This window comes from Onychostoma macrolepis, chromosome 10 (assembly GCF_012432095.1).
Source record: "Onychostoma macrolepis isolate SWU-2019 chromosome 10, ASM1243209v1, whole genome shotgun sequence".
NCBI lineage: Eukaryota > Metazoa > Chordata > Actinopteri > Cypriniformes > Cyprinidae > Onychostoma > Onychostoma macrolepis.
In genome coordinates, this window is record NC_081164.1 from 25,445,904 (window position 1) to 25,472,102 (window position 26,199).

The 26,199-nt window shown below is 35.5% G+C and overlaps 1 protein-coding gene across 2 annotated transcripts in view; it reads right to left on the bottom strand.

Moving 5' to 3' along the window:
• LOC131547745 (protein FAM222A) overlaps positions 1–26,170 on the bottom strand; it is a 33,424-nt gene extending 7,254 nt beyond the window's left edge. For both annotated transcript variants that reach the window (XR_009272997.1, XM_058788360.1), the window contains exons 1-2: positions 25,673–26,170; positions 12,554–12,689 (exon numbers count right to left, since the gene is read on the bottom strand). Coding sequence is in view for 1 of the 2 variants with exons in the window: in XM_058788360.1 (XP_058644343.1) it covers positions 12,554–12,647 (94 nt within the window). In the remaining variant the exon portion in view is untranslated. The remainder of the gene's footprint in view (positions 1–12,553; positions 12,690–25,672) is intronic.
• Between the last annotated feature and the right edge of the window lie 29 nt (positions 26,171–26,199).

Below are 26,199 nucleotides of genomic sequence, written 5' to 3' on the forward strand. Positions count from 1 at the left end.
TTATAGCAAACGTGGCGCCCATTGCCGTATGTTGCCAGAAACTACCATGAAACGCTTAGTATAAACACTTAGGTAAGGGTGCCAGTTAAGATGTTTGTTGCAACGCTCTTAAAAGAAAATCCCTTACCTCAGGATACCCCGAAGTCAAATTACTTGAGGACTTTCATGCAACCGGGCTCCGACTCTCACTTTGCACACAAAGCCATGTATGCTGGAATTTCACCAAGCAAACACCTTCAGGGGATCATGACTAGTATCCCACAAACTCTCCGCAGAAAACAATGATGTTTCCAATTTGAGACCGTGCTGTCCAACGGAGCGCCTTGCACCAGAGGTGTTTGGCAATAAATATGGAAGAGTGATGAATACTGGATGAGCTAAAAACGATCAGACGTCGCACAAGAAAAATCGTCCAATAAAAATGAAGATATTGGAGCGTCTGCATTGCTCTCCGTCTCCTTATTTCCACGGCTGGCTGTTCAGACATCTGCATCTCTCTAAAAACTCATTTTGTGGAGGGAGACACCTCGGGCAATGTTTGATCAGTGCATTATGAAATTAATTTGGTCTTTCTTCAAGACAAAATTGGATTACCTTGGGAAATCAAGGGGAAAAAGAGAGATGAGGAGGGGGATGGGAAAGGAGCTAATTTTGTTTCGGTGGCTTGAGTGGAATTCATTTCATGGCGTTTGGATGTGCAATCTACTCAGAAGGGGCTCGGATACGGATGGAGCTACATGCAAAATTAACATTAGAAACGATGCTATACAAGCAGCAAATTGGAAACACGGCTTTATGTGTGTTTGTGCATATGTGTGCAGCTCAAATGTGTCTCGAATGGATCCCTGGACTATAATGAGGACAGGATTTCCATAGACGCCATCTTATCGCCACAATAAATGCAAGCCAATATCATTGGCGGCCAATTTTGAGATGTCAAATGCAGTAGCTTTCAAATGAAAATGGGACCTACAGCCAGAAGTGAACGGGAAGGCGACGGCGACTAACTGAGATTGGATTTAAACACCATTATTCAGGCAATTTCATGGCTGTTTAGCTTCCCACAACACAAGCAAGTTGGAAAAAGGTGCTCCATTTCTGAGCAGTAAATCTACAGGCGGAAAATACGGCCGGAATGACACCTTTATGGAATTTCTGACACGAAAATAAAAGTGCTGAAGTTAAGGCCGATTACGCCACAGTCAATCAAAATCACTCCACGGCGGACAATTGAAGGATCTCTACCAGAAAAACACAAACACAATCCAATCGGCTTCGAGTCCCAGCAGTCATTTTGAGCGTCTCCTCCGTCACGCGATGCCAAGCTAGCGTTGTTCCCATTCGGGATTGATTTGGGACTTCATTTCATTCCAGGCCCACAATGAGCCCCCAACTGTGAAAATGATTCAATCTACAAGATCCATCTCATAAAAGGAAATAAATTGAGCGTTTAAAATGAAGGGAGGAGGAGAGGTGAAGAGGCCCGCTGAGCCCACCGGGGTCACCAAACACAATGAAGCTCCAGAAACACTCACATCTGACTTCAAGGGAAAAAAAATCCATCAAAACGAGATGGTAGAAAGGAACGTTTGAAATTTAAGGCAAAAGCATTCAAAGTGCTTTGGTTTCAGCATTTTGAGAGAGGCAAATCTATGAAAATACTATGAACTAGTTGGTCTGACCCAATCATTATGCATTACAGACCCATGAAATGACTTCTTGTGTTGATGTAGCATCAAAACAGGAATTTCACTCTCAGAAAATGTGCGGAAATTGTACTTTTAGGTGTACAACAGCTTAATCACTAGGGCAGTATCTTCAAAGGGACATCTTTGTACGTTATTTACCCCTAAAAGGTGCATATTACTACTCAAAACTCTTGAAAATAAAGGTAATTTATTGTCATTGACGGTTCCATGAAGAACTGTTAACATCCATGGAACATTTCCAATGCACAAAAGGTTCTTTATAGTGAAAAAAAAAAAAAAAACATCACTTCACATCAAGAAAATAATGGTTCTTTTAAGACCTGTTCACTGAAAGGTTCTTTGGGGAACCCGGGAGGGTTCTTCTATGGCATCAATCTGTAAACAACACCCTTTTGGAACCATTTTTAAGAGAGTAGAAGAAACTTTTTTAGGCCTTTTTATTCTTTAGTTTTCAGGAATCATCTGTGAACAGTTCACCAGAAACCAATATGCTGAACCTTAGAGAGCCAAAAACTGATCTCGATCAACAAGAACAGAATGTTTAATTCCATAGGAAAACCTTTTTAGGTTCTACAATAAATTTTTAATCACTATTATGAATAAAAAAAGTAAAATAAAATCTACATACTGGTAATTTTGGGCCCAGAAATCAATATACTGATCTGAAGAACCAACAAAGGCAAAGTAGCATAAAGAAACTAAACCCTAAATATGCTAAATTTGATCTTAAACAACAATAACTTGCATTGAAACATCAAGAGTTTTTGGCTCCCTGAAGCATATTGATAATATAAAGAACCTTTCGTGCAATTAAAAGATTCCATGGATGTTAAAGGTTCTTATGGAACAATCGATGCCAATAAATAACCTTTATTTTTAAGGTGTGTGGTACTAATATGCACCTTTTATGGGTAAATAAGGTACAAGATCGGCACATTTTTTCTGATAGTGTTGGTGGTACATTAAATGGTTTGTAAATAGCCAATAGGCTTCCGTTTTAAATGAATAGCAATAGTAAGCCATGATTTAGAGAACATTGGATTGAATAAATGAAAAAAATACAGCCAAGAAATCTAAAATATAGATGTGAACAGGGAGAAAATGGAGATGCTAATCACTGAACCAAAACGTTCCTCCACTGAAGTGAAAGTAAAATACAATGTCTAAGCTTTAGTTTGTTATGAGCAGAGGTAATTAGCATCTTGACCTTCAGTAATTATTCATCTAGTGCTCACTATCCTTTCAGCTATAAATACACAGTAATCAAGCAGCACAATTAGCTCAATGTAAACGTCCATCTGATGTTCGCATGTTCCTCAGCTTGAGAATTTGACGCCGTTCACCAGTCCAACACACGCTCAGTGAAAGTCAAGCCTTTGATCAAACTCACGCGCATTATTATTACACAAGGACGGGGGGGCTCTGAAATCCCAATTAACACGCAGCTAATTAACTGCATCAGATACGGATTGAACTCTTAAAGTAGGCCAGAAACAAGAACAAACCGCTGCAGATGAAGGGAAGCGTGGGGGGTGTTTTGACAGACGGACTCGTTCATTACTTCACCAGAGCTGCTAAAACAGGGAAGAACTGAGAGGAACGAGACGAGCAGATGGTGGAGATCTTTCAGCGTGACCTCTGGACGCTCTCCGTCTCCGCACAAACAAACAAATGCTTTCAGTCACCGTAAGCCGTCTAATCTGCTCCCCGTGGTCACAGTTAACGCCGTCATGCCGGATCAGAGACCAGATCTCAGGCTTTTCTAGCGGCTTTAGTTAATCGGTGATTAACGGAGGAACAAACGCCTGTGGCTGCGACTCTGTGACATTCACTGCACAAACCTTACCCAGAAAATGCACGTGATCAATATGATATTATCAATATCGTGATGATATGAAACAATAAGTGTTCTGGGCAAAAAGTGTAGTTTTTAAGATACATTTAAACTTCTTATTCTAACACAAAAGGTCAAGAAACATGCTCGTGATCCGGTGTTTTTCGAGTCTCAGAACGGCTCCATTCACAGTGAATGAAGTGAACTCATTTATTTCATGTGCTGTGAGTTTAGCGCACATTTGGGAACACAACGGCCACCAGTTATGCTTTATTTATGCGGCAGATGATTACAGAATTTCACTAGATTTGTAGTGAGATGCATTTTTGTAAGCATGTTTTCACTAAAGCTGGAGTTTTCCTTCAAAATAAAAGCTCTACTGCAGTTTACGTCTAAATAAAAGCTTAAAGTGCAGTATATGAATTGCTGACAGCTAGCGGTTTAAATGCAGTCCAAATTCAAAATATCTCTTTCAAGTGTAGAAATGAGGAATAGTAGTATTGTGATTTCCCTTCTGTAGTGTAAAGCAAAAATAATATACCTATTCATTTTCATTTATTTTAGTGTAATTGTTTTACAATATATGGCTATTACTGTCACGGTTGTTATTATTATTCTATTTTAATTTGTTTGGTTTCCTAAAACACCAGTGTGAATGTAAATTAGACTGAGACCGTATTATCACAAATAAAGAGAGGCTTGAGTCCCTTTTAATGTTCAGGTACAAGTCAATTCACTGACTTTTTTCTGACTTAAGTTCTCTTAGTTAAGAACATGGGTTGGAACTCTTAATTTTTGTGCATTAAAGTGCATTAGATAGAATAATTGAACTTTAAATTGTACCAATTTTTTTTTTTTTTAAATAAATCGCAATAAATATCACATCGTGGACTTCATATCGTGATATTATCGTATCGTGAGATTTTGATATCGTTACATCCCTAGTGATCAAGCTAACACAAGAACAACACCGCTCTCCATCCAAAACAACAGTTCACATAAAGCACCCACGCCAGAGCAGCAGCCTCCAAACGCGCTGACGAGTGCTTAATCTACACGACGGATGTCAAACACTCAAACTCATCCTGGAGCTCGTTCGTGGGCTGCGTGGGTTTGAGTGATGAACATCAGCAGCACTTCACAGCTCCGCTTCAGCAGGTCTGATGGGCGAGATAATGGGAGTCATAGTTTTGTGAATATTAAAAATGGCATTGCATGCTTAGAATAAATAAAAAGTTATTTATTTCTGTTGATACAAATACAGTTATTGTTTTTGTTATAGTTACTGATTTATTATCTGTACAGTTATCGTTAAGGTTTTATTTATAGTTATGGCTGAATTTATAGTTAGTTAGATTTATAGCTATGGTTAAATTTACAGTTATCAGTATAGTTATAGTTGTATTCACAGTAATTATATTTATGGTTGTAATTATAGTTATCGCTAGTTATTTTATATTAATAGTTATGCTTGCATTTATAGTTATCGGTATAGTTATGATTCTATTTTAAAAACTGCATTACACGCTTAGAATAAATAAATAACTTTTTCTGTTGATACAATCATAGTTATCATTTTTGTTATAGTCACTGATTTATTATCTGTACAGTTATCGTTATGGTTTTAATTACAGTTATGGTTGAATTTATAGTTATCGGTATAGTTATGGTTATATTTATAGTTATGGTTGAATTTATAGTTATCAGTATAGTTATGGTTGTATTCATAGTAATCATACTTATTTTATAATATATTTATGGTTGTATTTATAGTTATCGGTACAGTTATTTTATATTAATAGTTATACTTGTATTTATAGTTAGTTATTGGTATAGTTACAGTTGTATTCAAATTTATCAGTTATTTTATACTCCGTTATGGTTGTAGTTATAGTTATCGGTATAGTTATGATTCTATTTTTAGTTATTAGTTACGGTTGTAGTTACAGTTATTGTTAGAGGTATGGTTGTATTAGTTATCTTTGTTGTTGTATAAAATGTTATATTTCTAGTTGTATTCATAGCCGTTTTATTGGTATAGTTATGGTTATTTTTATAGTTATCAGTATATAGTTATATTCATAGTTAGTTATATTTATAGCTATAGTTGTATTTATACTTACGGCTGTGTTTATAATTAACGGAATAGTTGTGATTATATTTATAGTTATCTGTATATAGTTGTATTTCATAGTTATAGTTATGTTATATTTTTATTTACAATTATCGGTATGTTATGGTTGTATTTATAGTTATGACTAGTCACAGTTATCATTACACTTATAGTTACTGTTGTATTTATAGATATCAGTTAGTGGAGCTTGTATTTATAGCTATTGTCATAGTTATTGTTATAGATATAGTTGTATTTACAGTGATTGTTATGGTTGTATTTTTAGATATTATACTTATGATTGTTTTTACAGTTATCGTTATGGTTAGCGGTTTTTAGTTATTGTATTTATAGATAACGTTACAGTTATTTTAGAGTTATTACGTTTTTAGTACACTAGAACATTCTAATGATAAACAGCTTGATCAGAACCATCATGACTTTCTAGGGTGCATTACTGACGATTATCAGTGGCACAAACATACGGTAACCTTAATCTTCAGCAACAGCTACTTGACATGTAACTGCTGTAGTGATTTCAGAGGGGAAAGCAGTTTTGATGATCTGATCTGAGAAATCACATCAGAAACATCAGGCGAGCGCTGAAGAGCTGAACCTGAGGATCATCAGTGTGGGAGGATAGCATGTTCTTCAAAACAATTACATCATTGGAGAAAAACTTCAGGACTAAAACAAAGACAAAGAGCAGATATAAGGAACATAAGGAATAGTTCAGCTTATGATGAGTCATGGTCACTATGAATAGGATCTACGTAAACGATTCTGGGTTCTCCAGAAAAATAGCATACGGGTTTAAAAGGACAAAACTATATTCATCATTAGCTGAAGTATCCCATTAAACCTGCTCCCAAATCTACTCCCAGACCCTGCAAAATACCCAAAATAATAATATCCTTAAAATATTGCCAAGTAACGTTGTAACATGGCAAAAAACAATAAAATCAGAGGACTTTAACTGTGCGCAAAACAAAGGGAACAATAACATTTTAATGTTCGAAATGTTCAGAGGATTCATGTTTCTTTCTTTTCCAGGTGTTTTTTATTATTAAAATAAAAAAATAAATAAAATTTACCTCTTGGGCATGTTGACAATAGCGGATATTTTCAACATACTTGGTCTATAACCAAAAAATGTAAGATGATGCGTTTTCAGTGGACTGGATTTGCTTTGCTTGAGAAAACATAAAAATACAGTTACAGCGTGTTTTTTCTTTTTATTTAGTCGAGTTGGTTTTGCATCAAACACAATGTAATTTTCTGCAACTGAGATCGGACAGCAACAGCGCATTTTTCCGCTTGGGCGAGCGCTTCGTGGACAGCTTACCTCACGCATGAAATCAGCCGCATGCAAGCAAACCAATGAGAACGCGCTGCAATCCTAACGAGTCACGGCGATAGTGCGGAGACGAGAAAGCTGCGGAGAATACGCTCGCCCAGAAGCAACCGTAACTGATGTAGATTTACAGAAAATTCCTGCTGTTTGGCAAAGAATTAATTTTACGTACTTATTCCTAACTCTTTAAGTTTTAAGTTACATTTCAAATGGCAAGGGATCAACTTATAATCAAGTTTATATTAATTAACTCGTGAACTTATTCTCTCAAATGGCCTGAGTATGCAGAGCATTCACGGCTTATATGGATGGAACGCCACTCGTGAATCTGCTCCGATTCCCCGTCCATTCTCTTCTTATTCTCACTACTTTGCATTTGCATGAAACTTACATTGCATTTTACCAGCTGAAGCATTGCCTGTTGATGCTAATGCCATGATTTTAGTCTCACGAGTCTTAAAGGACAGTTCTCCCAATAATGATCATTCTGTCATTATTTACTCATCCTCGTGCCACACAAACCTGCAAGACTGACTTTCTTCTGTGAAACACAAAAGATATTATAAAGAATCTAGCGCACTGACATTGTATGAACAGTTAACATTTTACAGAATATTTGTGTTAGAAAAAAGCTAGTCATACAAGTTTGGAACAACATGAGAGCAAGTAAATGACAGAATGAGTGAACTATCCCTTTAAGTTTAACACCACACAGATGCATTAAATGTATAAATCGGGCTACATGCATTAAAAATGCAGAAATGCATAAATAAATGCTTAGATGCTTAAAAGGTTAAATAAATAAATGGTTAACCCCAAATATTACTTTAACATTTTTGTATGTTTTAGCCATTTGATGCTCAGAACCAAACAGAGAAGCAGAAAGTGTGAAACTGCATTGAATTTGATTTATAAAGTCAAAGCTGATTTTATTATAATTTTATCTTTTATACAATCCTGTATTAAGTTACTTTAAAATGAATTGTAATTAAATACCATTTTGAACCAAAAGTGCTGATACAGTGCTTTCTGACTATGTAAACATTTTAATTAATATCTACAAACATTTGAGTTTGACAAGAAAATCAGTGAAAACTGATTCAGTGAGTCACGAGCGATTCAAACTCATAATGAGAGTGATTCTTTAATCTTTTCATAAAACGACCAACATGCTATTTATTGTTTTGTACGACTTTTTTTTCCCCCTCATTCAGCATTAATTTTTTATTTATTTTTATTTTATTTTAGTCTAACGAACCCTCAACTCATTGATGAGGACTGAGTTGTGAGATCATTAAACCACGTTCATCAGAGAGTTCTGGAGATCCAGATCAATATTTACTATAGATTACTAGTCGAGTTAGAAATACTTAACATATGCTTAAATAAATAAAAAATGCTTAAAACATAAAATTTAAACGCATAAATACATGCTCAAATAAAAGCTTAGATGCTTGCTTAAATAAATAAATCCATTTTATTTTATTTTTTACATGAATGGTTCTTAATTCCCAAACTAATGCGGTTATCTGCCTGAAGCGTCCACGCCGGCCCTCACAAAAGAGATTCACATCCATTTTAATACAGGACATAATGCAGACCCGGACATAAAAGACCGGCCTCTGCTTTAAACCCGAATAAAGCTTGACCTCGCAGCAGCGAGCCATCATTACCCCGCTCTCGGCTGAAGCTTCTCTGAATGCAAATGCATCAGCGGAGCGTCGGGATAAAGCAGCTGCGCTCAACAAACTCCCGCACTTCAGGCCGAGGGTGTGCAGAACCACTGATCAAAGTCACACGAACCACTCAAACACCACGGTCCTGCAGGTGAATGCGACGCCGCTGAGGCAGACATACAATGGAGGCCAAAATGATTAGAGCACTAGTATTTTCAGCAGCTAAAGAATGGTTTTAAGTCAGTTATTTCTATCTTTTGCTGTAGCGTGTCAGTAGGAAACCTACCTGCAAAGCTACAGTGCTGTTAAAAGTTTTAGGCACTTGTGTAAAAATGCTGTAAAATGAGGATGCTGTCAAAAATAATGTCATAAATAGACTCTCTTTATCAAGTAACTCCTATTAACTAAATTAAAATCAACATTTGTTGTGAGCATGCTTTGTTTAAAGTAGCTTTTGCCCTCGGTGCACTTGAGCAGAGTTTCTCAGGAGCTTCGCAGGTAGCTTTCTTGAAGCAGAGACTTAGTCTCAGTTTCTTCATGTCATTCCAGACAGACTGATGATGATCAGATCAGATCTCTGTGTGGAGCACTAAAATCTAGCACAATTAATGGCAAAATGAATGTTTGGAAATGTAAACTGATATTTCCTACAGACACACTACAGCAAAAGATAGAAATAACTGACTTAAAATCATTCTTTAGCTGCTGAAAATGCTAGTGTTCTAATCATTTTGGCCTCCATTGTATGCATACATTTCCAACCGAACAGATTCAACTGTTAAACCGCCAGAGATCAAACGAGAGGCAGAGGAAAGTTCAGTGAACACACAGAACACGTGATGATGATGATGATGATGATGAGGGTCACGGGCTCGAAGCGAGAGCGAATGTTCCCCTCCAGCAGCGCCGCGGGCTGCATGTGGCCTTCTGTTCCGGCGTTTAGCAGACAAGCGCTGCTCTCGCTCCAGATTAATATTTCATACAACAGACAATGATGTCTGAACTGCACTTAGAAGAGCGGCTTACAAACTCTTTCACTGCTGCACGACGGACGGATTCCACATAAACCATCATATCATCAAACAAATCTAACTTCACATGCGGATTCATGTCGTTTCCACAGATCTCAGGACATCAGCGCCTCTTAAACAGTCGTTCAGTAGTGTTTTTCCACATAAAACACTGTTTAGCAGTTCAACAAAAAAGCACATTTACGAATGAATCAATAAATAGAAGAAAATTAAGACAGATGAGTCTAATAAACCCTCAGCTCATTAATGAGGACTGAGACTTAAAAGTGTAAAGCATACAATAAATACCTAAATTAATGTATACATAATTCTAAAAAATAAATAAATGCATAAATCCTCATATGAAAGCGTAGATGCTTAAACAAATAAATGCATCAATGAATTAAAAAATAAATACAAATAAATAACACAAATGAAAAAAAAATTTAATGCCTATATAAATGCTCAAATACAATGCATCGATAAATAAATGCATAAATAAATGCATGAATAAATAATAAATACATAAATGCACATTAATCTTCATCTACACGTAATTTCCCATTACACAAGAATATTCCTTTAACATTTCAGCCTTTTGAGTCTAAGAGCCGAATGGAGAAGTGGAAAGTGAAACTGCATTGAATTTAGATTATAAAGTCAAACCAGATTTTATCAGTATGATTTTCTTTAATAAACTCCTTTATTATCTGCTTTTTAAAATAATAATAATAATAATAATAATAATTAATTACATTTATATAGCACTTTTCTAGGCACGATACGTGTTTATAGAAGCAATAAGGTACGAGAGGATTTATAATGAGATATATATATATATATATATATATATATATACACACAAAATCACAAAAACTCTTTAAGAGAAAAATCCTTATTCATACCTTTTGGAGACTTTTCAAATAAAAGATGCAAAAAGTTTCCCGCTTCTTTCTTATACAATCAATATTAGCACCTCTTGTGTTCTGTTTAACCTTTTCAGTTCCAAGAAAGATGACATTTTATAGTTACGTTCACAAAAATGTCTCTTTAGAATATGTTCCTTTCTATTTATTGCGCTTCTGTGCTCTTTAATCCTTTCTTTTAATGAACGGGATGTATAATATTAAATGTAACATTGATGTGACTTGCTCTTTTGATTTGATGTACAAATGTTTCCTCCGCAAACAAACAGTTTTTTTCTTCCCTTTTTCACCTCATTTGTAAGGGGTTTGAATGTTGGGGATGTTCTGTAAAAATATAAAAATCATAAAGTTACAAATCAGTCCCAAACCAGCGCCCTTGGACAGAAGCGACATGAACCTGCGTCACGGCTGATCAATGCGCTCACGGATTCAATTAAAATGCTGCGATGGACGTGTTTGATAAGAGCCGTATGGAGCTCCTGCAGATCTGTGCAGACGATAGGAAGCGTGCTTCTCAAGGTGAACGTCGTCTGAATGCTGACAGATGAGTTTCCAGCAGCTCTTCACCAGCAAACAGCCGCAAGGAGCCGCGTGGAAGTAGGCCAGAGAGTTTAAGAAGAGCCAAATGAAAACGTATCCACCTCTCCTGCTCTCCTAATGGATGAAAATCCATCTGCTGGACGGAAATCTATGAGCCGCTCAATGAGGTTAAGCCATGAAAATCAAAGGTTACCCTGAAAATTCAATTTACCAGCCTCTTCTTTCTTCCACCTCCAATAAATCGCTTTAATCTCACTCGCTTTCTGCCCTTTTATGCATTTGGTTTTCTTTCAAGTTTATTTCCTTTTATCTTTCTTTATCTTACTTTTCCCATCTCTTGCTCTGCCTCATTTGCTCTTTTTCCTTTCTCATCATAAAACTATGCCACATCTGAAAGTCTCAGACGAAAATAATAATAATCATTGTGTTGAGAAAAGGCTTATTTTTAAATAATTAATAAAAAAAAAATAAAAAAAAAATAAAAATATATATATACGAATATAAGACGACCCCCCTTTTTCCAGATGTACCTTTTTAAAAACCAAATCTTGTTGTTTTTTTCCCTCTCTCTCTGTAAAACATTTTTTCTTAAATTATTTTCATATTGCATATTTTTCCTATTTTAATTTTTGTTTTGAAAGTATGGTAAATACTGGTAAAATGTACCAACAATGGACATTGAAAAATATACACTTTTTGATATACCATAAAAATAACAGGTAGCCCATCTGAATTATATAACGTTTAGGCTATCCATCTCATAGTAGCCTACCAACATTTCATTATCAGTAGATAATCCTTCACTGGCTACTGATTTAAATCTAGCGGGTCTGTTGTGTCTCGTGCTGCAAGTTCATTGACTCAGGCAGTGACGATTTTCTCCGGAGGTGGTACTATTTTGTCGCTTGGAACCTCAGCAGAGTTGGTACTAAAAAAAGTACCAGGTACTGTACCCAGTGGAAAAACCCCAAAAGTGAGCCGTACTGAACCGTACCGTACCATGCAGTGGAAAAGCGCCTAATATATATATATATATATATATATATATATACACACATACATATATATACACACATACATATATATACACATATATATACACACACATATAATATTTAGATAAAAAGAAATAGAAAAATGAATTAGAAATGGACATAAAAATAGTAAAAAACGAAAAAAAGATAATTTTATTTATCTATTTATTTAAAAATAAAGTAAATAATTTAAATAAGTGTGCAAGTAAATAAGCAAGCAAGAAATAATAAATAAAATAAATAAAAGTAAATGCAAAATAAGCAAATAAAAAAATAAAAATAGAATTGTTAGGGTGGTGCTTAACCAAAACTTAACCATCTCAAAAAGCTAAATCTAACCGGCTGTGCCAGACTTACTCTTGTGATTGAGCGGCGTGTCCAGGATCTTCGCGGCACACGTGATGTGTTGGTGTTGGGCCGGTTGGTTCTGTCTCTGCAGACACGCCAGCATGGTGCAGCTTGAGCTCTACGTGTCGCTGAAGCCTTCAGGGATCTGCAACGAGAAACAAACCCGTTCAGAGGAGTGACAGGTGGAAGTCTTTCTGAACCAGAAGCTGCACCTCTGCGTTTGGAGCACATGACAGCATTAATCAATCTCTCAGCGGCTCATCGATCTCTGCTGCTTTCTGCTGCGTAGCTTGTCAGTGATCCACGGCTCTGTGTATTAAATGGCGCGCTATTTGAAAACAGGTGATGGAGATTTAGCGCTAATCGCATGAATCACGTTCATCCAGCCCTATTACAAGCCGTTTTAATGACATCTTTCCACAGTTGAAACACTGATTGAGTGATTACATGAGGGGTGAGATGTTCATTCATGTTTATGTCACATGAAAACTATAATAAAGAGGAAGGGGTGATAACGCTCACTCGCGATACCATTAGAACTAAGGCATTTATACAGCGATCTGACGCTGAAAATTCTCAGCACAAATACATGTACCGTTACACCCCTTTTTGTATGCAAAGTGACCCATATTTGGTTTTTGACCACTGAAAATGGCTACAATTGAACAATTTCACTCTTGGAGCCACATTTAGGTCCCAATATCTCTGGAAGTGAACAATGAATGAAATTGCACATGGAGCCGCATTGGGATCCTCTTATCTTGAGGACTGAACCTTATGGGACCTTAAAAATGAAGAAATCAAAAGAAATGTTTATTAAGAACCAGAATTTAAAACCATACTGAGGTGTCTTTAATACTTTTTGAGTTACAGACATGCAAACTTTGGGGGGGAAAATATTATTTTTGCCACTCAGACGGGAATATTCTATGCAATTGTTTTGACAGCGGGAAACAAGACACATCTCTAGTTTCAACTAGGGTTGCAAAAAGGTGGAAAATTTCCAGCAAATTTCGGAAACATTCCAGAAATTTTGGAAACTTTCCAGGATTTTTTTTTTTTTTTTTTTTTTTGGGGAATATTCCAAACATTTTGGGAAAAAGTTTCAAAAATGTTCCACCCCCTTTGCAACCCTAGTTTCAACATTATTTGTTCATCAGACATTCCTCTCTAAAGACAATAAAACTCAACTGAGTGCAAAGTGACCCACATTTGGTTTTTGACCACTGAAAATGTGTACAATTTAACAATTTTACTCTTGGAGCCATATTTAGATCCCAATATCTCTGGAAATCAACCACACAGTCCCTTAAAAATGGTGATACCAAATGAAAAGTCTGTTAACAACCAAAATCTGAAAGAATATTAAAATATCTTTAATTCTTCTTAAGTTACAGGCATGCACATTTTGAGGGAAAAAACAAAAACCAAGTGTTTCCCCCATTTTTGAACAGTCACCATTGGCACATAATGCAACACGTATTGCTAAAGTCAACAGATTTCACAAACAGAGCTACCAATCTCTGCGTGAAAATAACATCATGATACTGCCATCTTTCTGAAGTCATTTTTACCCCCCTGTAAACTGGCTCTGAATCTCAGGTGAAAATTGCCATTTTGACCCTCCTCTACAAAGTAGTGGATTACTCAGTAAACAAACATCCATATTTTGGCTTTCATCACCGTTTATGTTAGTCTTTCTCCATTAAAAATATTACCAAAGTCAACAATTTGAGGGAAGTCAAAAGTTTCTGAAATTTGCTTGATTTGACAAGAATGACCCAGCAGTCACAAGACGGTGTTACATTGTGAATGTTGCCAAAGCAACACGGCCTAAAGTATGTTACTGCTTTCAAATAAATACTATTTTATGAATGTTATAATCAACGGCGCACTGGATTGACCAATCAGAAGACAGGAAAACAGCTGAAATATCTGAAATCTGTCACAGAAAAGCCTGTTTGTGCACCATGAGCTTCAGATGATGGAAATCCTCCAGAGCTCATGAGTGCAGGTTGTTCGTCTCCATTTGTTTGCAGTCATCTGTGATTTATCTCCTGTTTGTTTATTGCTCTGATGTCTACCACGGGTCCAGAGGGCAGCAAACTAAGTGAGTTGCTAACCGGAGAAAGTGTTCAGAAATAGCTGTATGAATCCCGTTACCTACAGGCTCGCGCTCACAGAAGCCTGTCTTCAGAAATGCTGCGACCCGACAGCGATTTCACAACAAGGCCTCCATTATAGCACATTTATTTGAGGTTTGAGAGATGAGGGGGAAAAAAACAGGATCTCCTGGGAAAAGCCGGTGTAGTTTTATCAACAGAGATGAGCATAAAAGCAGCTTCCATTATGGCAAGCAGCTCAGGGCTAAAAATGCATTAAAAGATACTCGCCGAGAGTAAAGCCAAACTCTGAATATAACAGACTGAGACGACGACTTATGAGGGACTTTCAGTCTGGAGCGCGGACTGAGACGCCGCTGGAGTAGAACAGGGCTGCATTGAATAATGATATTTTTGTCTGTTCCATTATGTGACTTCAAAAGATTCAGAAAAAGGTGCAAACGTCATAATACTATAAAATCTAACAATACTAAATAAATTAAATTAATTTAGATTAATGGGATAAATCTATTTTAATCATGAAATCACGTTTAATCAATTGAGATCATAAAAGTTAATAAATTTAGACATCTTTAATTATCCAATCTTTTAAAAAGTAAAACAAATAAAAAATTTTAAAAAATTACAATACGTCATGGTTTTTATATTTTTTATTTTATTTTTTACTTTGTCTAATAAAGTGCTGCACAACAGTGTTTTAATATTAATAGTACAATAGTTAATATAAATTCTAATATTTCAGTCATAATTTCTTCAAGTTAAACCAAACTTTTATTTTGGTGGTTTGCAATGAAGACATCTGAGAGTTTCTTTATTCGATCTTAAAAATTAATTAAATTCTTTCATGATGCATTAAATTGTTTAAAAAGTGCCAGTAAAGACATTTATAATGTTACAAAAGATTTCTATTTCTAATAAATGCTGTTCATTTGAACTTTCCATTCATCTGTGAATCCTGACAAATAAAATGCATCAGTTTTCACAAATATATTGGGCAGCACAACTGTTTTCAACATTGATAATAATAATAATAATAATAAATGTTTCTTGAGCAGCAAATCAGCATATTAGAATGATTTCTGAAGGATCATGTGACACTGAAGACTGGAGTAATGATGCTGAAAATACAGCTTTGATCACAGAAATAAATTACATTTTAACAGATATTCACATAGGAAACAAATCGCAGGTTCACATCATAAAAAGATTTAACTATTTTGATAATAAACGCAGCTCTGGTGAGCAGAAGAGACATTCATATTTTTATATGGTCCAAATCCAGAACAGAGGACATGAGGGTTGAGGGGATATTAAATGATCAGCAGTGGTTGTTAATAGCACCGAAGCGTCTCTCTGTTGATCTCGTCGTATTTGAGCGTCAAACTCCGAATAGTAAGGACGGTAAATCCTTGCCACTTTGCAGTGACATCGGCACCAGAGATAAGCATATAATCAGGCTCAGTGAGGCCCGGCGAGGGTCCTAAACACCGACCTTTTGTCTCTCCGAGATTTCTGATAAGGCCGCGTCAGCAGACAAACTGTGCATCTATTCTGGTATTTGAACTCATCTCAGGCCTGAGGGCGTCTAATTATACGCGCCGTCATCAATATAGATGCGAGGAGCGCTGGGTGTTTGAGGAGATAAGGTCACATGACAGACAGGACCCTTTCCATCTCGTCTGATCCTCTAAGCCAGTGTTTCCCATTATCTTGCCGTCTAGTTGTAGCCAATACACTTTTGTATGTTTTAAATGTCCTGTGCAGTCTCTAAAGCTCACAACTCTTGAACACTAAAACAGAGCCGTGGATAAACAAACAGAGATCTTGTTCAGGATTCACGTTACTCCAGTCTAGTGTTGTCAAAAGACCTGGTACTTCGGTGCCAAGCCGGTACTAAAAAAATGAAAACGTCACGGTACCAGGTTTTTTTAAGTACCGGTGGAACCGAGTACCCGGTCAACCTGGTTCTTGACACTAGGCCCTACGCCCCTATGATTTCCGCGATGAAGAAAACGCGGACGGAACAGCGGAACCTAGTTTAAAAACGGAATTTAGTTTAACACGGAATGTCATGAAATTTGTCAAAGTAGGTCATTACACTTAAATCAAATCGCGATATGGACTAGTATCTGTAAATATTAAGCCGCAAAAGTCGATTCAAATATGAGTCCCGCGAGTCTCAGTGTGAATGAATGAATGGTAGAGACGCGCGGTTTTGTTACATACGCTGTCGAGGTAAATTCAGCGTCTGCCGTCTAAATGAGGACATAAATACATAAACAACATCTCCAGAACTGCTCTGAGAGTCACTTCACAAGCATTTTACCGTTTCATTTGAGTAAAACCAGCGTCATATCATATACACACAAAAAGGTAAAGGTATTCACGGCAACCCGTCAAAATAAAAGTTTGGTTTAGACATTGTGCCAGAAATATATTAGGCTACTATTAGTAGAATGTATGTGATGATACTACTACTACTACTACTACTACTACTACTACTACTTAAAAAATTAATAAAACGTAATTTAAATAAATAAATCACACAATATTTCTTCCATATTTAAATTTTAATAGTAAACCCCCTTTATTTAGGCCTACCAAAAAATAAAATGTTTAAATTTCATTAATTAAAAGACAAATTAAATTTGGGTGAATCTTGTTTACAGTTTTCCATACTTTTATTACTTGTGGAAAAACTTGAAACACTATTTTAAATAAGCATAAAGAATGGCATTGATTTTTGTACATTTTATTTTTGTTTGACTTATAGTGTGAAATAGTGTGTTTTTTAATTAGCATGTTTTTGTGTATTGCTTTGGTACTGAAATTGGTACCGAGAACCGTGGATTTTAACTGGTATTGGTACCGAATACAGAAATTTTGGTACCGTGACAACACTACTCCAGTCCATTAGAATCAAACTTCTGGATCAAATCACTGTAAGTGACTCAAAGACTCAAACTCCCATGAGCCTCTTCCTCAAACTCACAGCGTAGCTTCGATTCTAGAATTTATAATTAGGATAGACGATAATGAAAAAGGTTTGTGCTGGCACTCGTTCATGTCTAAAAAGTCTCTTTAAGATAACTTAACTTCATCTACTTGAAAGTGGAGACCATGTATATTTATTATGTATATATAAATATACACGTATGCATGTATACATACATTTAAGAAAAATGTTATATTTTTATATTAAATATACTTATATAAATATATACATTTAAATGCATGTAAATATTTTCAAAATATATACTGTATGAGTGTGTATTTATATATACACATAATAAATATACACAGAACACGCATTACGTAAACAAACTTATTTTGGATGCGATTAATCGTGATGACAGCACTAAAAATATCTGTTTTCTATGTGAGTATCTGTTAAACTGTAATTTATTTCTGTGATCAAAGCTGTATTTTCAGCATCATTACTCCAGTCTTCAGTGTCACATGATCTTCAGAAATCATAATATGCCGATTTGCTGCTCAAGAAACATTTCTGATTATTATCAATGTTGGAAACAGTTGTGCTGCACAATATTTTTTATGGAAACCTTGATGCATTTTATTTTTCAGGATTCACAGATGAATAGAAAGTTCAAAAGAACAGCATTTATTTGAAATAGAAATCTTTTGTAACATTATAAATGTCTTTACTGACACTTTTGATGAATATAAGTATTATTTAAAACTTATTGTACACAAAGCACCTAAATAAACGCTTCAGTTTCTCCATTGAGAAAGCAGTCAGTACGTTTTGCAGCAAACAAAAAAGTGAGTAAAACTTGTTAATCAATCAACAAACATGATTATCATCTGATTTTGTTCAGACTGACTCCACATCACTAGAAAACTCAAACTACATGTCATGCATTGATGAGGTTTTCACTGGAATATAATCAAAACAGACTTGATTCTGATTATAAAACAGCCAAATATCACACAAGTAATCATCTGGACTGGTATTGTCATATCTGAGAGTTGTATCCAACTCAAATCAACTCTATTGACATCCTATAGGTCTGGGGCCAGTTGTTCAGAAAGTTTAATCTGGAGCAGAATGATCTGGATTTGGATATCTCATGTTTTGCTATCCGGGATCTTACTTTTGTGCCGGTTTTTCAAAGCAAAATTGGATTGGATCACCCTGATCCAGGCACACACTTTTTCAGATTTCCAAATCTGGATTACTAGTGCTCTATGGAGACCATAAAGGGACATGATGGGGAAAAAATGAGCTGGAAAAAAATAAATAAAAAATACCAGTGTTTTGTATTCTAGTTTTGCATTGCATTTACACAAATAACTACTTCTGACTGCTCCATCTCTGATGATTGTGCCAATGTAGTTTACAATCAGTGATGAAAAAACTAACAAACTTTAAATGAATTATTGACAGCTGTTTGGGGATATTACATGTTAAAATGTTGTATTTTTTAGACCAGTTTTAAAGTTATTACGTTTTCTGTTCCTGAAATCCACCCTTCTGCTGGGACCAGAATAATCCAGTTTTGTTTTTTATCAAAAGTATCCCAATTTTACTAAAACATTTTGAACAGCACAAACTGAGGATTTAATCCAGATCAAAACCAAGATTGGATTTTGTGATCTAATCTGAATTCAGAATCCTTTTATTTCTTTTGAACAACCCATTTTCAAGATTTGATCCAATCCGATGGCCAAAATCCGATCAGATTTCTTTTGAACAACTGGCCCCTGGCTCTCAGGTTAAGAACTGGAAAGTGAATTTCGAAGCTCCACGCTTCATTTTTCCCAATCGTCTCCTGTAGGTTGAGTGACCGAAGCTGGAGATCAGGAGCACATCAAAGCCACGTTTATCCCGTTTCAAAGCCCCGGCGGCACTGAACAGACCGCTCTCTGTGGAGACGGGACCCTATCAGAATAATGAGCAGATAACGGGGCCGTTTCCCCCAGCTGAGAAAGAGAGCGAGACTTTGACACGCTACATCGCCCGATTCATCCCTAAAGCTCCTCATGCATTTTTAATGGAATCTATTACTCCAGGATTAGCTGATAAGAGACGGTCCCGTTTAAATTTCCTAACGCTTAGCATAATTGGTATCAGAGCGCAGGAGAGAAGACAAAGATGTTTCTTTTGAGGCGAGCTGCTAAATAACCTCTGAAACCGTTCAAGCACAGCTCACAAAAGCCTCTGATAGGAAACATGCGCTCATTTACATTCCAGCGTTTACAAAAGAGATCTGAGCTGCTCTTTTATGATCACAATCACATGTAAATGTTCCTGTGGAGCTCTGACAGATTATACAGCAAACAAACCACAGTTACACATCAACTCTCAGAACTACTCACTACACGATGACAACTATAGTTAGTAATGTGATTTATTAGGATAGACATTATAGATAACCGACTACTTTTTCATTACTTTTGACCTAGCTAGTTTACCACATAGTCTCCTAATAATCTTATTAGAAACTAAAACTATGGTTTCAGTGACATGTAAAATACTGAAGCAAAGCTCTGCAACCCGCCAAAATAAATTTTTAGGTTAACTTGAAGAAATTATGACGGAAATATATTGCTATTGTACAAAAGAACGTACTTCAAAGTAATAATAATTTTTATTTAATAAATTTTATTTTCCACTTTATTATATATGGGGAGAAAAAAAAAAGCGCGCTCCTGTTATGGAGCACTTTGTTTGCCAAAAAATAAAGGCAACGTTTTTCATTTGATTATATTTAAAAAAATAATAATTTTCATATTTTATGCCTTCTTTTGATTACTGCTTTTTTGAGAATAAATTTGTATTAAATCATAAATCCAGAAAAATTAAACAAAATTTGGGAAAAATTAAATATATAGAATATATAAAAAGGGTTTCAGAGGGCCCTTTTTTTCCTTTATTGTTGTCAAATTGTGTAAGTTTCATTAATTCATTTACTTGATTACTAACATTTAAATTTAACCATTAATTCCAGAAAAATTTAAATGGAAAAATGGAATTTGGGGGGGAAAGGAAACAGAATTTAGGAAAAAAATAAAACTGATTTTATAGGGCCCTAGATTATTTTGTACCATATTGATTTCAAAATAAATTAATTAATAAAAAAAAAAAGATTCCATTCTTTGTTCTAAACAACATTTTATTTACATTTTTATTTAGTGAATTAAACATTATATTACATCAGGCTTTCACTAACTGGGCTTTGTGAAGGAAATGCAGGAGGTTTCTGAGTTGATAAAAGCCAAATTAAATCATAAAAACTGTAAAACTGAAATAAAATCAAAACAATAGAATTTTTTTTTTTTTATATTTGTTTACCTGCATATTAATGTGACCATTAACTGACAACAGAGAGCTGTGAACATACAAATGTGTTGATAAATTACTGAAGTATCAGCTTAAAATCTCAGGGTAAGTAAATAAATATAATAATCATAATTAAAGTTTAAAGGGGTTTGGCTGACAAAAACAGTTTGGGAATCCCTGCATTGCAATTAAAAAGCCACAAAATTCACAATTTTAAACAAAAAGCTGCTTGTATGAATGAGAACTAGCACTTCAGAAAGCCCACATCTCATCTAATGAACGTCTGTGCCGGATGTGTTCGTCTATCAGAGCTGCACACTCGGTCTGATAAGCGTCTCTGTGGTCTCAGTAAGTGTCGTTTCTCCCCCATCCTCACCCGGGAGGCTCGCGGGGCAATTCATTATGCTGTTAAGGGTCAATGAATCCTTTAAGTCATTAAAAATGTTAATAAAAGAAGAGATGGGCCAAAAGCTTCCTGCAGGGCATTGACACGGCAGAAGCTCTAAATGACGGCTCACAGAGGAACCGGTGAGAAAATGGACTTTAGTCTGCGAGCGCTAATCCTGAATGACCTCCACCTGCGTCTCGACACGCAGAGATAAAGCTGCTGCGCTTCAGAAATCACACGAAATGACCTGCTGGGGGGCGGGGGGGGGGGGGGTAGAAATCACTTAGGAAACTTTAATAACTGCCCCTCGGGCTCTAATACCCCCGCGTCCCCCTTCTCCCAGTGTCTTTATCCTATAAAAATAAAACAAGCAATTAGGCAGATTTCAGAGGACGGCAGCCAGCCTATAATTACACACCACATCCTCAGCAGATAAAAGGTGATTAGTGTGGATGCAGAGAGAAAATTGCTTAGCAACCAGAAGATTGACAACATCATGCCGCTGTCAAAACATCAGACCTTCAGCAACAGAGCAATTACAACAAGGTCTCTTCTGCTCGCCCTGACTGCATTCATTTAATCAAAAATACAGTAAAACTGTTAAATATTTTTATGATGCGAAATAACTGTTCTATGTGAATTAGGGCTGGGACGGTTCGCCGATTCAATACTATCACGATACTTGTGTGCCGATTCAATATATAGTGCGATAAATTGATTATTGCGATTATATAACTATTGCAATTCGATATTGTGCTTTTTGTTTGCTTATTAATGACTAGACAATGCTGGATCATACCCTTAAAGAGACTGTTTTTGTTTATGACTCATCATATACAATGCATCGCATCTTTCTGAACTTTTATTTGAGGAGCATACAGTGTATATTTTAAAGTACCTTGAACCATGAAACTTGCACGTGAATATAACAGTCAAATGTTCAAAAGAATGAGTAGAAAAATACCTTTTGAAATAAAATAAAGAGTACATTTTCCCCCGTTATGGAATAAACGCGGTAACTTCTTCCCACCACCTCTTAGGAAAAGTAAAATAATTAAATATAAATCAATTCTGAGATAAACCAATTAATTTTTAAATCATTTTAAAAAGAATCGCGATAATTGGGTGAATCGAGTTTTTCCTCCCACCCCACTGTGAATATCTGTTAAACTAATTTATTTCTGTGATCAAAGCTGTATTTTCAGCAACATTACTCCAGTCTTCAGTGTCACATGATTCTTCAGAAATCATAATAATATGCTGATTTACTGCACAAGAAACATTTATTATTATTAGCAATTATTGAATATACCATTCAAAAAGTATGGGGTATATTAAAGCTTTTTTGCAAAACTTTAGGGCTGCAAAACAATTAGTCGCGATTAATCGATTCAAAATAAAAGTTCGTTTACATACTGTGTGTGTGTACTGTGTATATTTATTATGAATATATATATTTATTATGAATATATATATATATATTATGAATATATATATATATGAATATATATATATATATATATATATATATAAAATACACACACTTACATTTAGTAGATGCTTTTATCTAAAGCGACTTACAAATGAGGACAATAGAAGCAATCAAAATCAACAAAAGAGCAATATGCATGTTCAAAAAATATATATATTTGTATGTATTTGTATGTAAACACTTGCATATAATTTATATTAAATATATATATATATATATATACACACACACACACACGTATATTAAAGAAAAATGTTAGATTTGTATGCAAAATATTTATATATATATATATATATGTGTGTGTGTGTGTGTGTGTGTGTGTGTGTGTGTATTTATACATAAATACACTGTACACACACACTTAACACTTATTTTGAATCGATTAATAGCGACAAAACTTTAAGTTTCTGTATTTCTGACTTTGAGTATTTGCTAATTTATATAATAATTTGGATAATTTTATTAATCAAGAACGCATTAAATTGGTCAAATGACAGTAAAGAAATTTATAATGTTAGTAAATAAATGCTGTCCTTTTGAACTTTCCATTGATCTGTGAATCCTGAAAAATAAAATGCATCACGGATTTCACAAAAATATTGTGCACCAAAACTATTTTCAACATTGATAATAATCAGAAATGTTTGTTGAGCAGCAAATCAGCATATTAGAATGATTTCTGAAGATCATGTGACACTGAAGACTGGAGTAATGATGCTGAAAATACAGCTGCGCATCACAGAAATAAATTACAGTTTAACAGATATTCACATAGAAAACAGCTGTTTTAAATCATAATATTTTAAAATTTGTGCTGGTGACGGAACACACTTAACTAGCACACGAGCAGCATGAAGAACTGAAGCAGAGAAAGACATGACAAATCACACACAGCTTCAGAAAGTGCTGAGTGTTCAGAAAGCATCGGGCTGATTTCCAGAGAAACCCGCACACATCTCTCAGCTTTCCTCCAATTACAACTACAGTCTTTATGAGGAGAAGACACACACACACACACACACACGTCACAGCTGCAAAACTGGGTTCATATCACATACATTTTTTATTGATATATAAACAAATAAACAACATATGTATAAATATATAACATATGAATCAAACAATTTCTTTAAAAGGAAGCTGAGAGGATATAAAGCACTTTAATTACTTCCCTGAACTCAAAGGCCACAATGTTTATTTCATAACATGAGTGGGACAATGATAGCAAATGAGATGCACAATGCTGATACTGAACACTTGTTTTCTCATAATGGTTCCTCATAATTAGACTCATTTGATGATGTATACCATTGTCATCTTTAAATGCACACATTTGTCATCCATTGGGAACAGCTGGTCACTTTTGTTAATCAGTCAACAAACCAAATGAGCAAATAACGGCTGACTCATCAGATATTCATCACCATCTTAGTTTTTTCACCAGTTTAAACACTAAATCTTTCCTTGTCACACAGTTTCTGAAAGCTGACACTCAAACAGCAGAAGCACACACCAAATCTGCAAAACCATGCATTAATTCTCAGCCTTTCAATTTCATAATCACTTTTTGCAAAACACAACACACTTGAGATGTGTTTGTGATATTTTGAATGCAGTGCTTTATTTTGCAAGAGATGTGATAGTAAGATTTTAAATGTTTTTAAAGAAGTCTCTTCTGTTCACCAAGCCTGCACTTATTGGATCCAAAGTACAGCAAAAGCAGTAATATTGTGAAATATTTTTACTATTTAAAATACCTGTTTTCTATTTGAATATAATTTAAACTGTAATTTATTCCTGCGATTTCAAAGCTGTATTTTCAGCATCATTACTCCAGTCTTCAGTGTCACATGATCTTCAGAAATCATTATAATATGCTGATTTGCTGCTCAAGAAACATTTTATCATCAATATTTAAAACAGTTGAGTACTTTTAAAAAAAAAAAAAATTTTTTTTAATTCTTTGATGAATAGAAAGATCTAAAGATCAGCATTTATCTGAAATGAAATGCTTTCGTAACATTATACACGATACCATTCAAAAGCTTGGAGTCAGTTTTTTTGGGGTGATAGAAATTAATATTTAGGAAGGATGCTTTAAACTGATCAAAAGTGACAAAGACATTTATAATGTTACAAAAGATTTCTATTTCAGATAAATGGTGTTCTTCTGAACTTTCTATTCAAAGAAACCTGAAAAAAATTCTCAGCAGCTGTTTTCAACTTTATAATAAATGTTTCTTGAGCAGCAAATCAGCATATTATGATTTCTGAAGGATCATGTGACACTGAAGACTGGAGTAATGATGCTGAAAACGTTGCTTTGATCACAGAAATAAATTACGGTTTAACAGATACTCAAATAGGAAATAATTAAGTAAAAATATTTCAAAATTTTACTCTTTTGCTGTACTTTGGATCAAACAGATGTAGGCTTGGTCAGCAGAAGAGACTTAAAAAAAAAACATTAAACATCTTACTGTTCAAATACACACACATACATATATATATATATATATATAGAGAGAGAGAGAGAGAGAGAGAGAGAGAAGTAGATAGATAAATAAGTACATGAGAGTGTGTGTTTTACAGCATCCAATAACAGACATCAAAGCACCGCCACACACACACACACACACACGTCAGTCAGGTGACATCAAAGACACCGCTCGCGCGCTTCCGTCAACGTGCGTTCAATTCACCACAAACCCCCATTTACCTCAGTATTTACCTCAGAATTTACCTCAGCGGAGAAAGAAACGCAAATGAAACTGTAGAACGAGATAAACGAGATGAAGCTGAAGAACGGAATCATATTTACCACGAACTGACGCTCCGCGCGCTTTAAAACCATCCGATCCCAGCAGAATCATCGATATCCCAGAGATCATGAATCCATCAGCGGTCGAACCTCCACGAACCCCTCCGGCAGCTCGGTGTGACGGGACTGAAGTTCATGTTCTGACGGAGACGAAGAGCAGCGCGTTCATCATCATCCTCAATTAACGCACCTGCTTCTCGCTTCATCCGCGACGCAATCCATCCGTGAGCCGAAAAACGCCAACCATTGCCTCAAGATCAAATCCAGCTGATAAATGAATTATAAAAACCCCGAACGCAGAAAGTTTTCTGGTTTATAAAGTGAGTTTGTGTGTAACATCAGAAGAGACACGAGCCCAAAACTCTCCTCAGCGTCCTCCTCTTCTGATCTCACGCACAGGCGACGCGACGCGACGCTCTATCATTCCGCTAACGGAACCTAAACCAATCACATCACAGACGCCGTGCGTTCCGACCAATCATTAGCGAGAGTGGGCGGGGCAGAGAATGACGCCTTCGGTCCTGCAG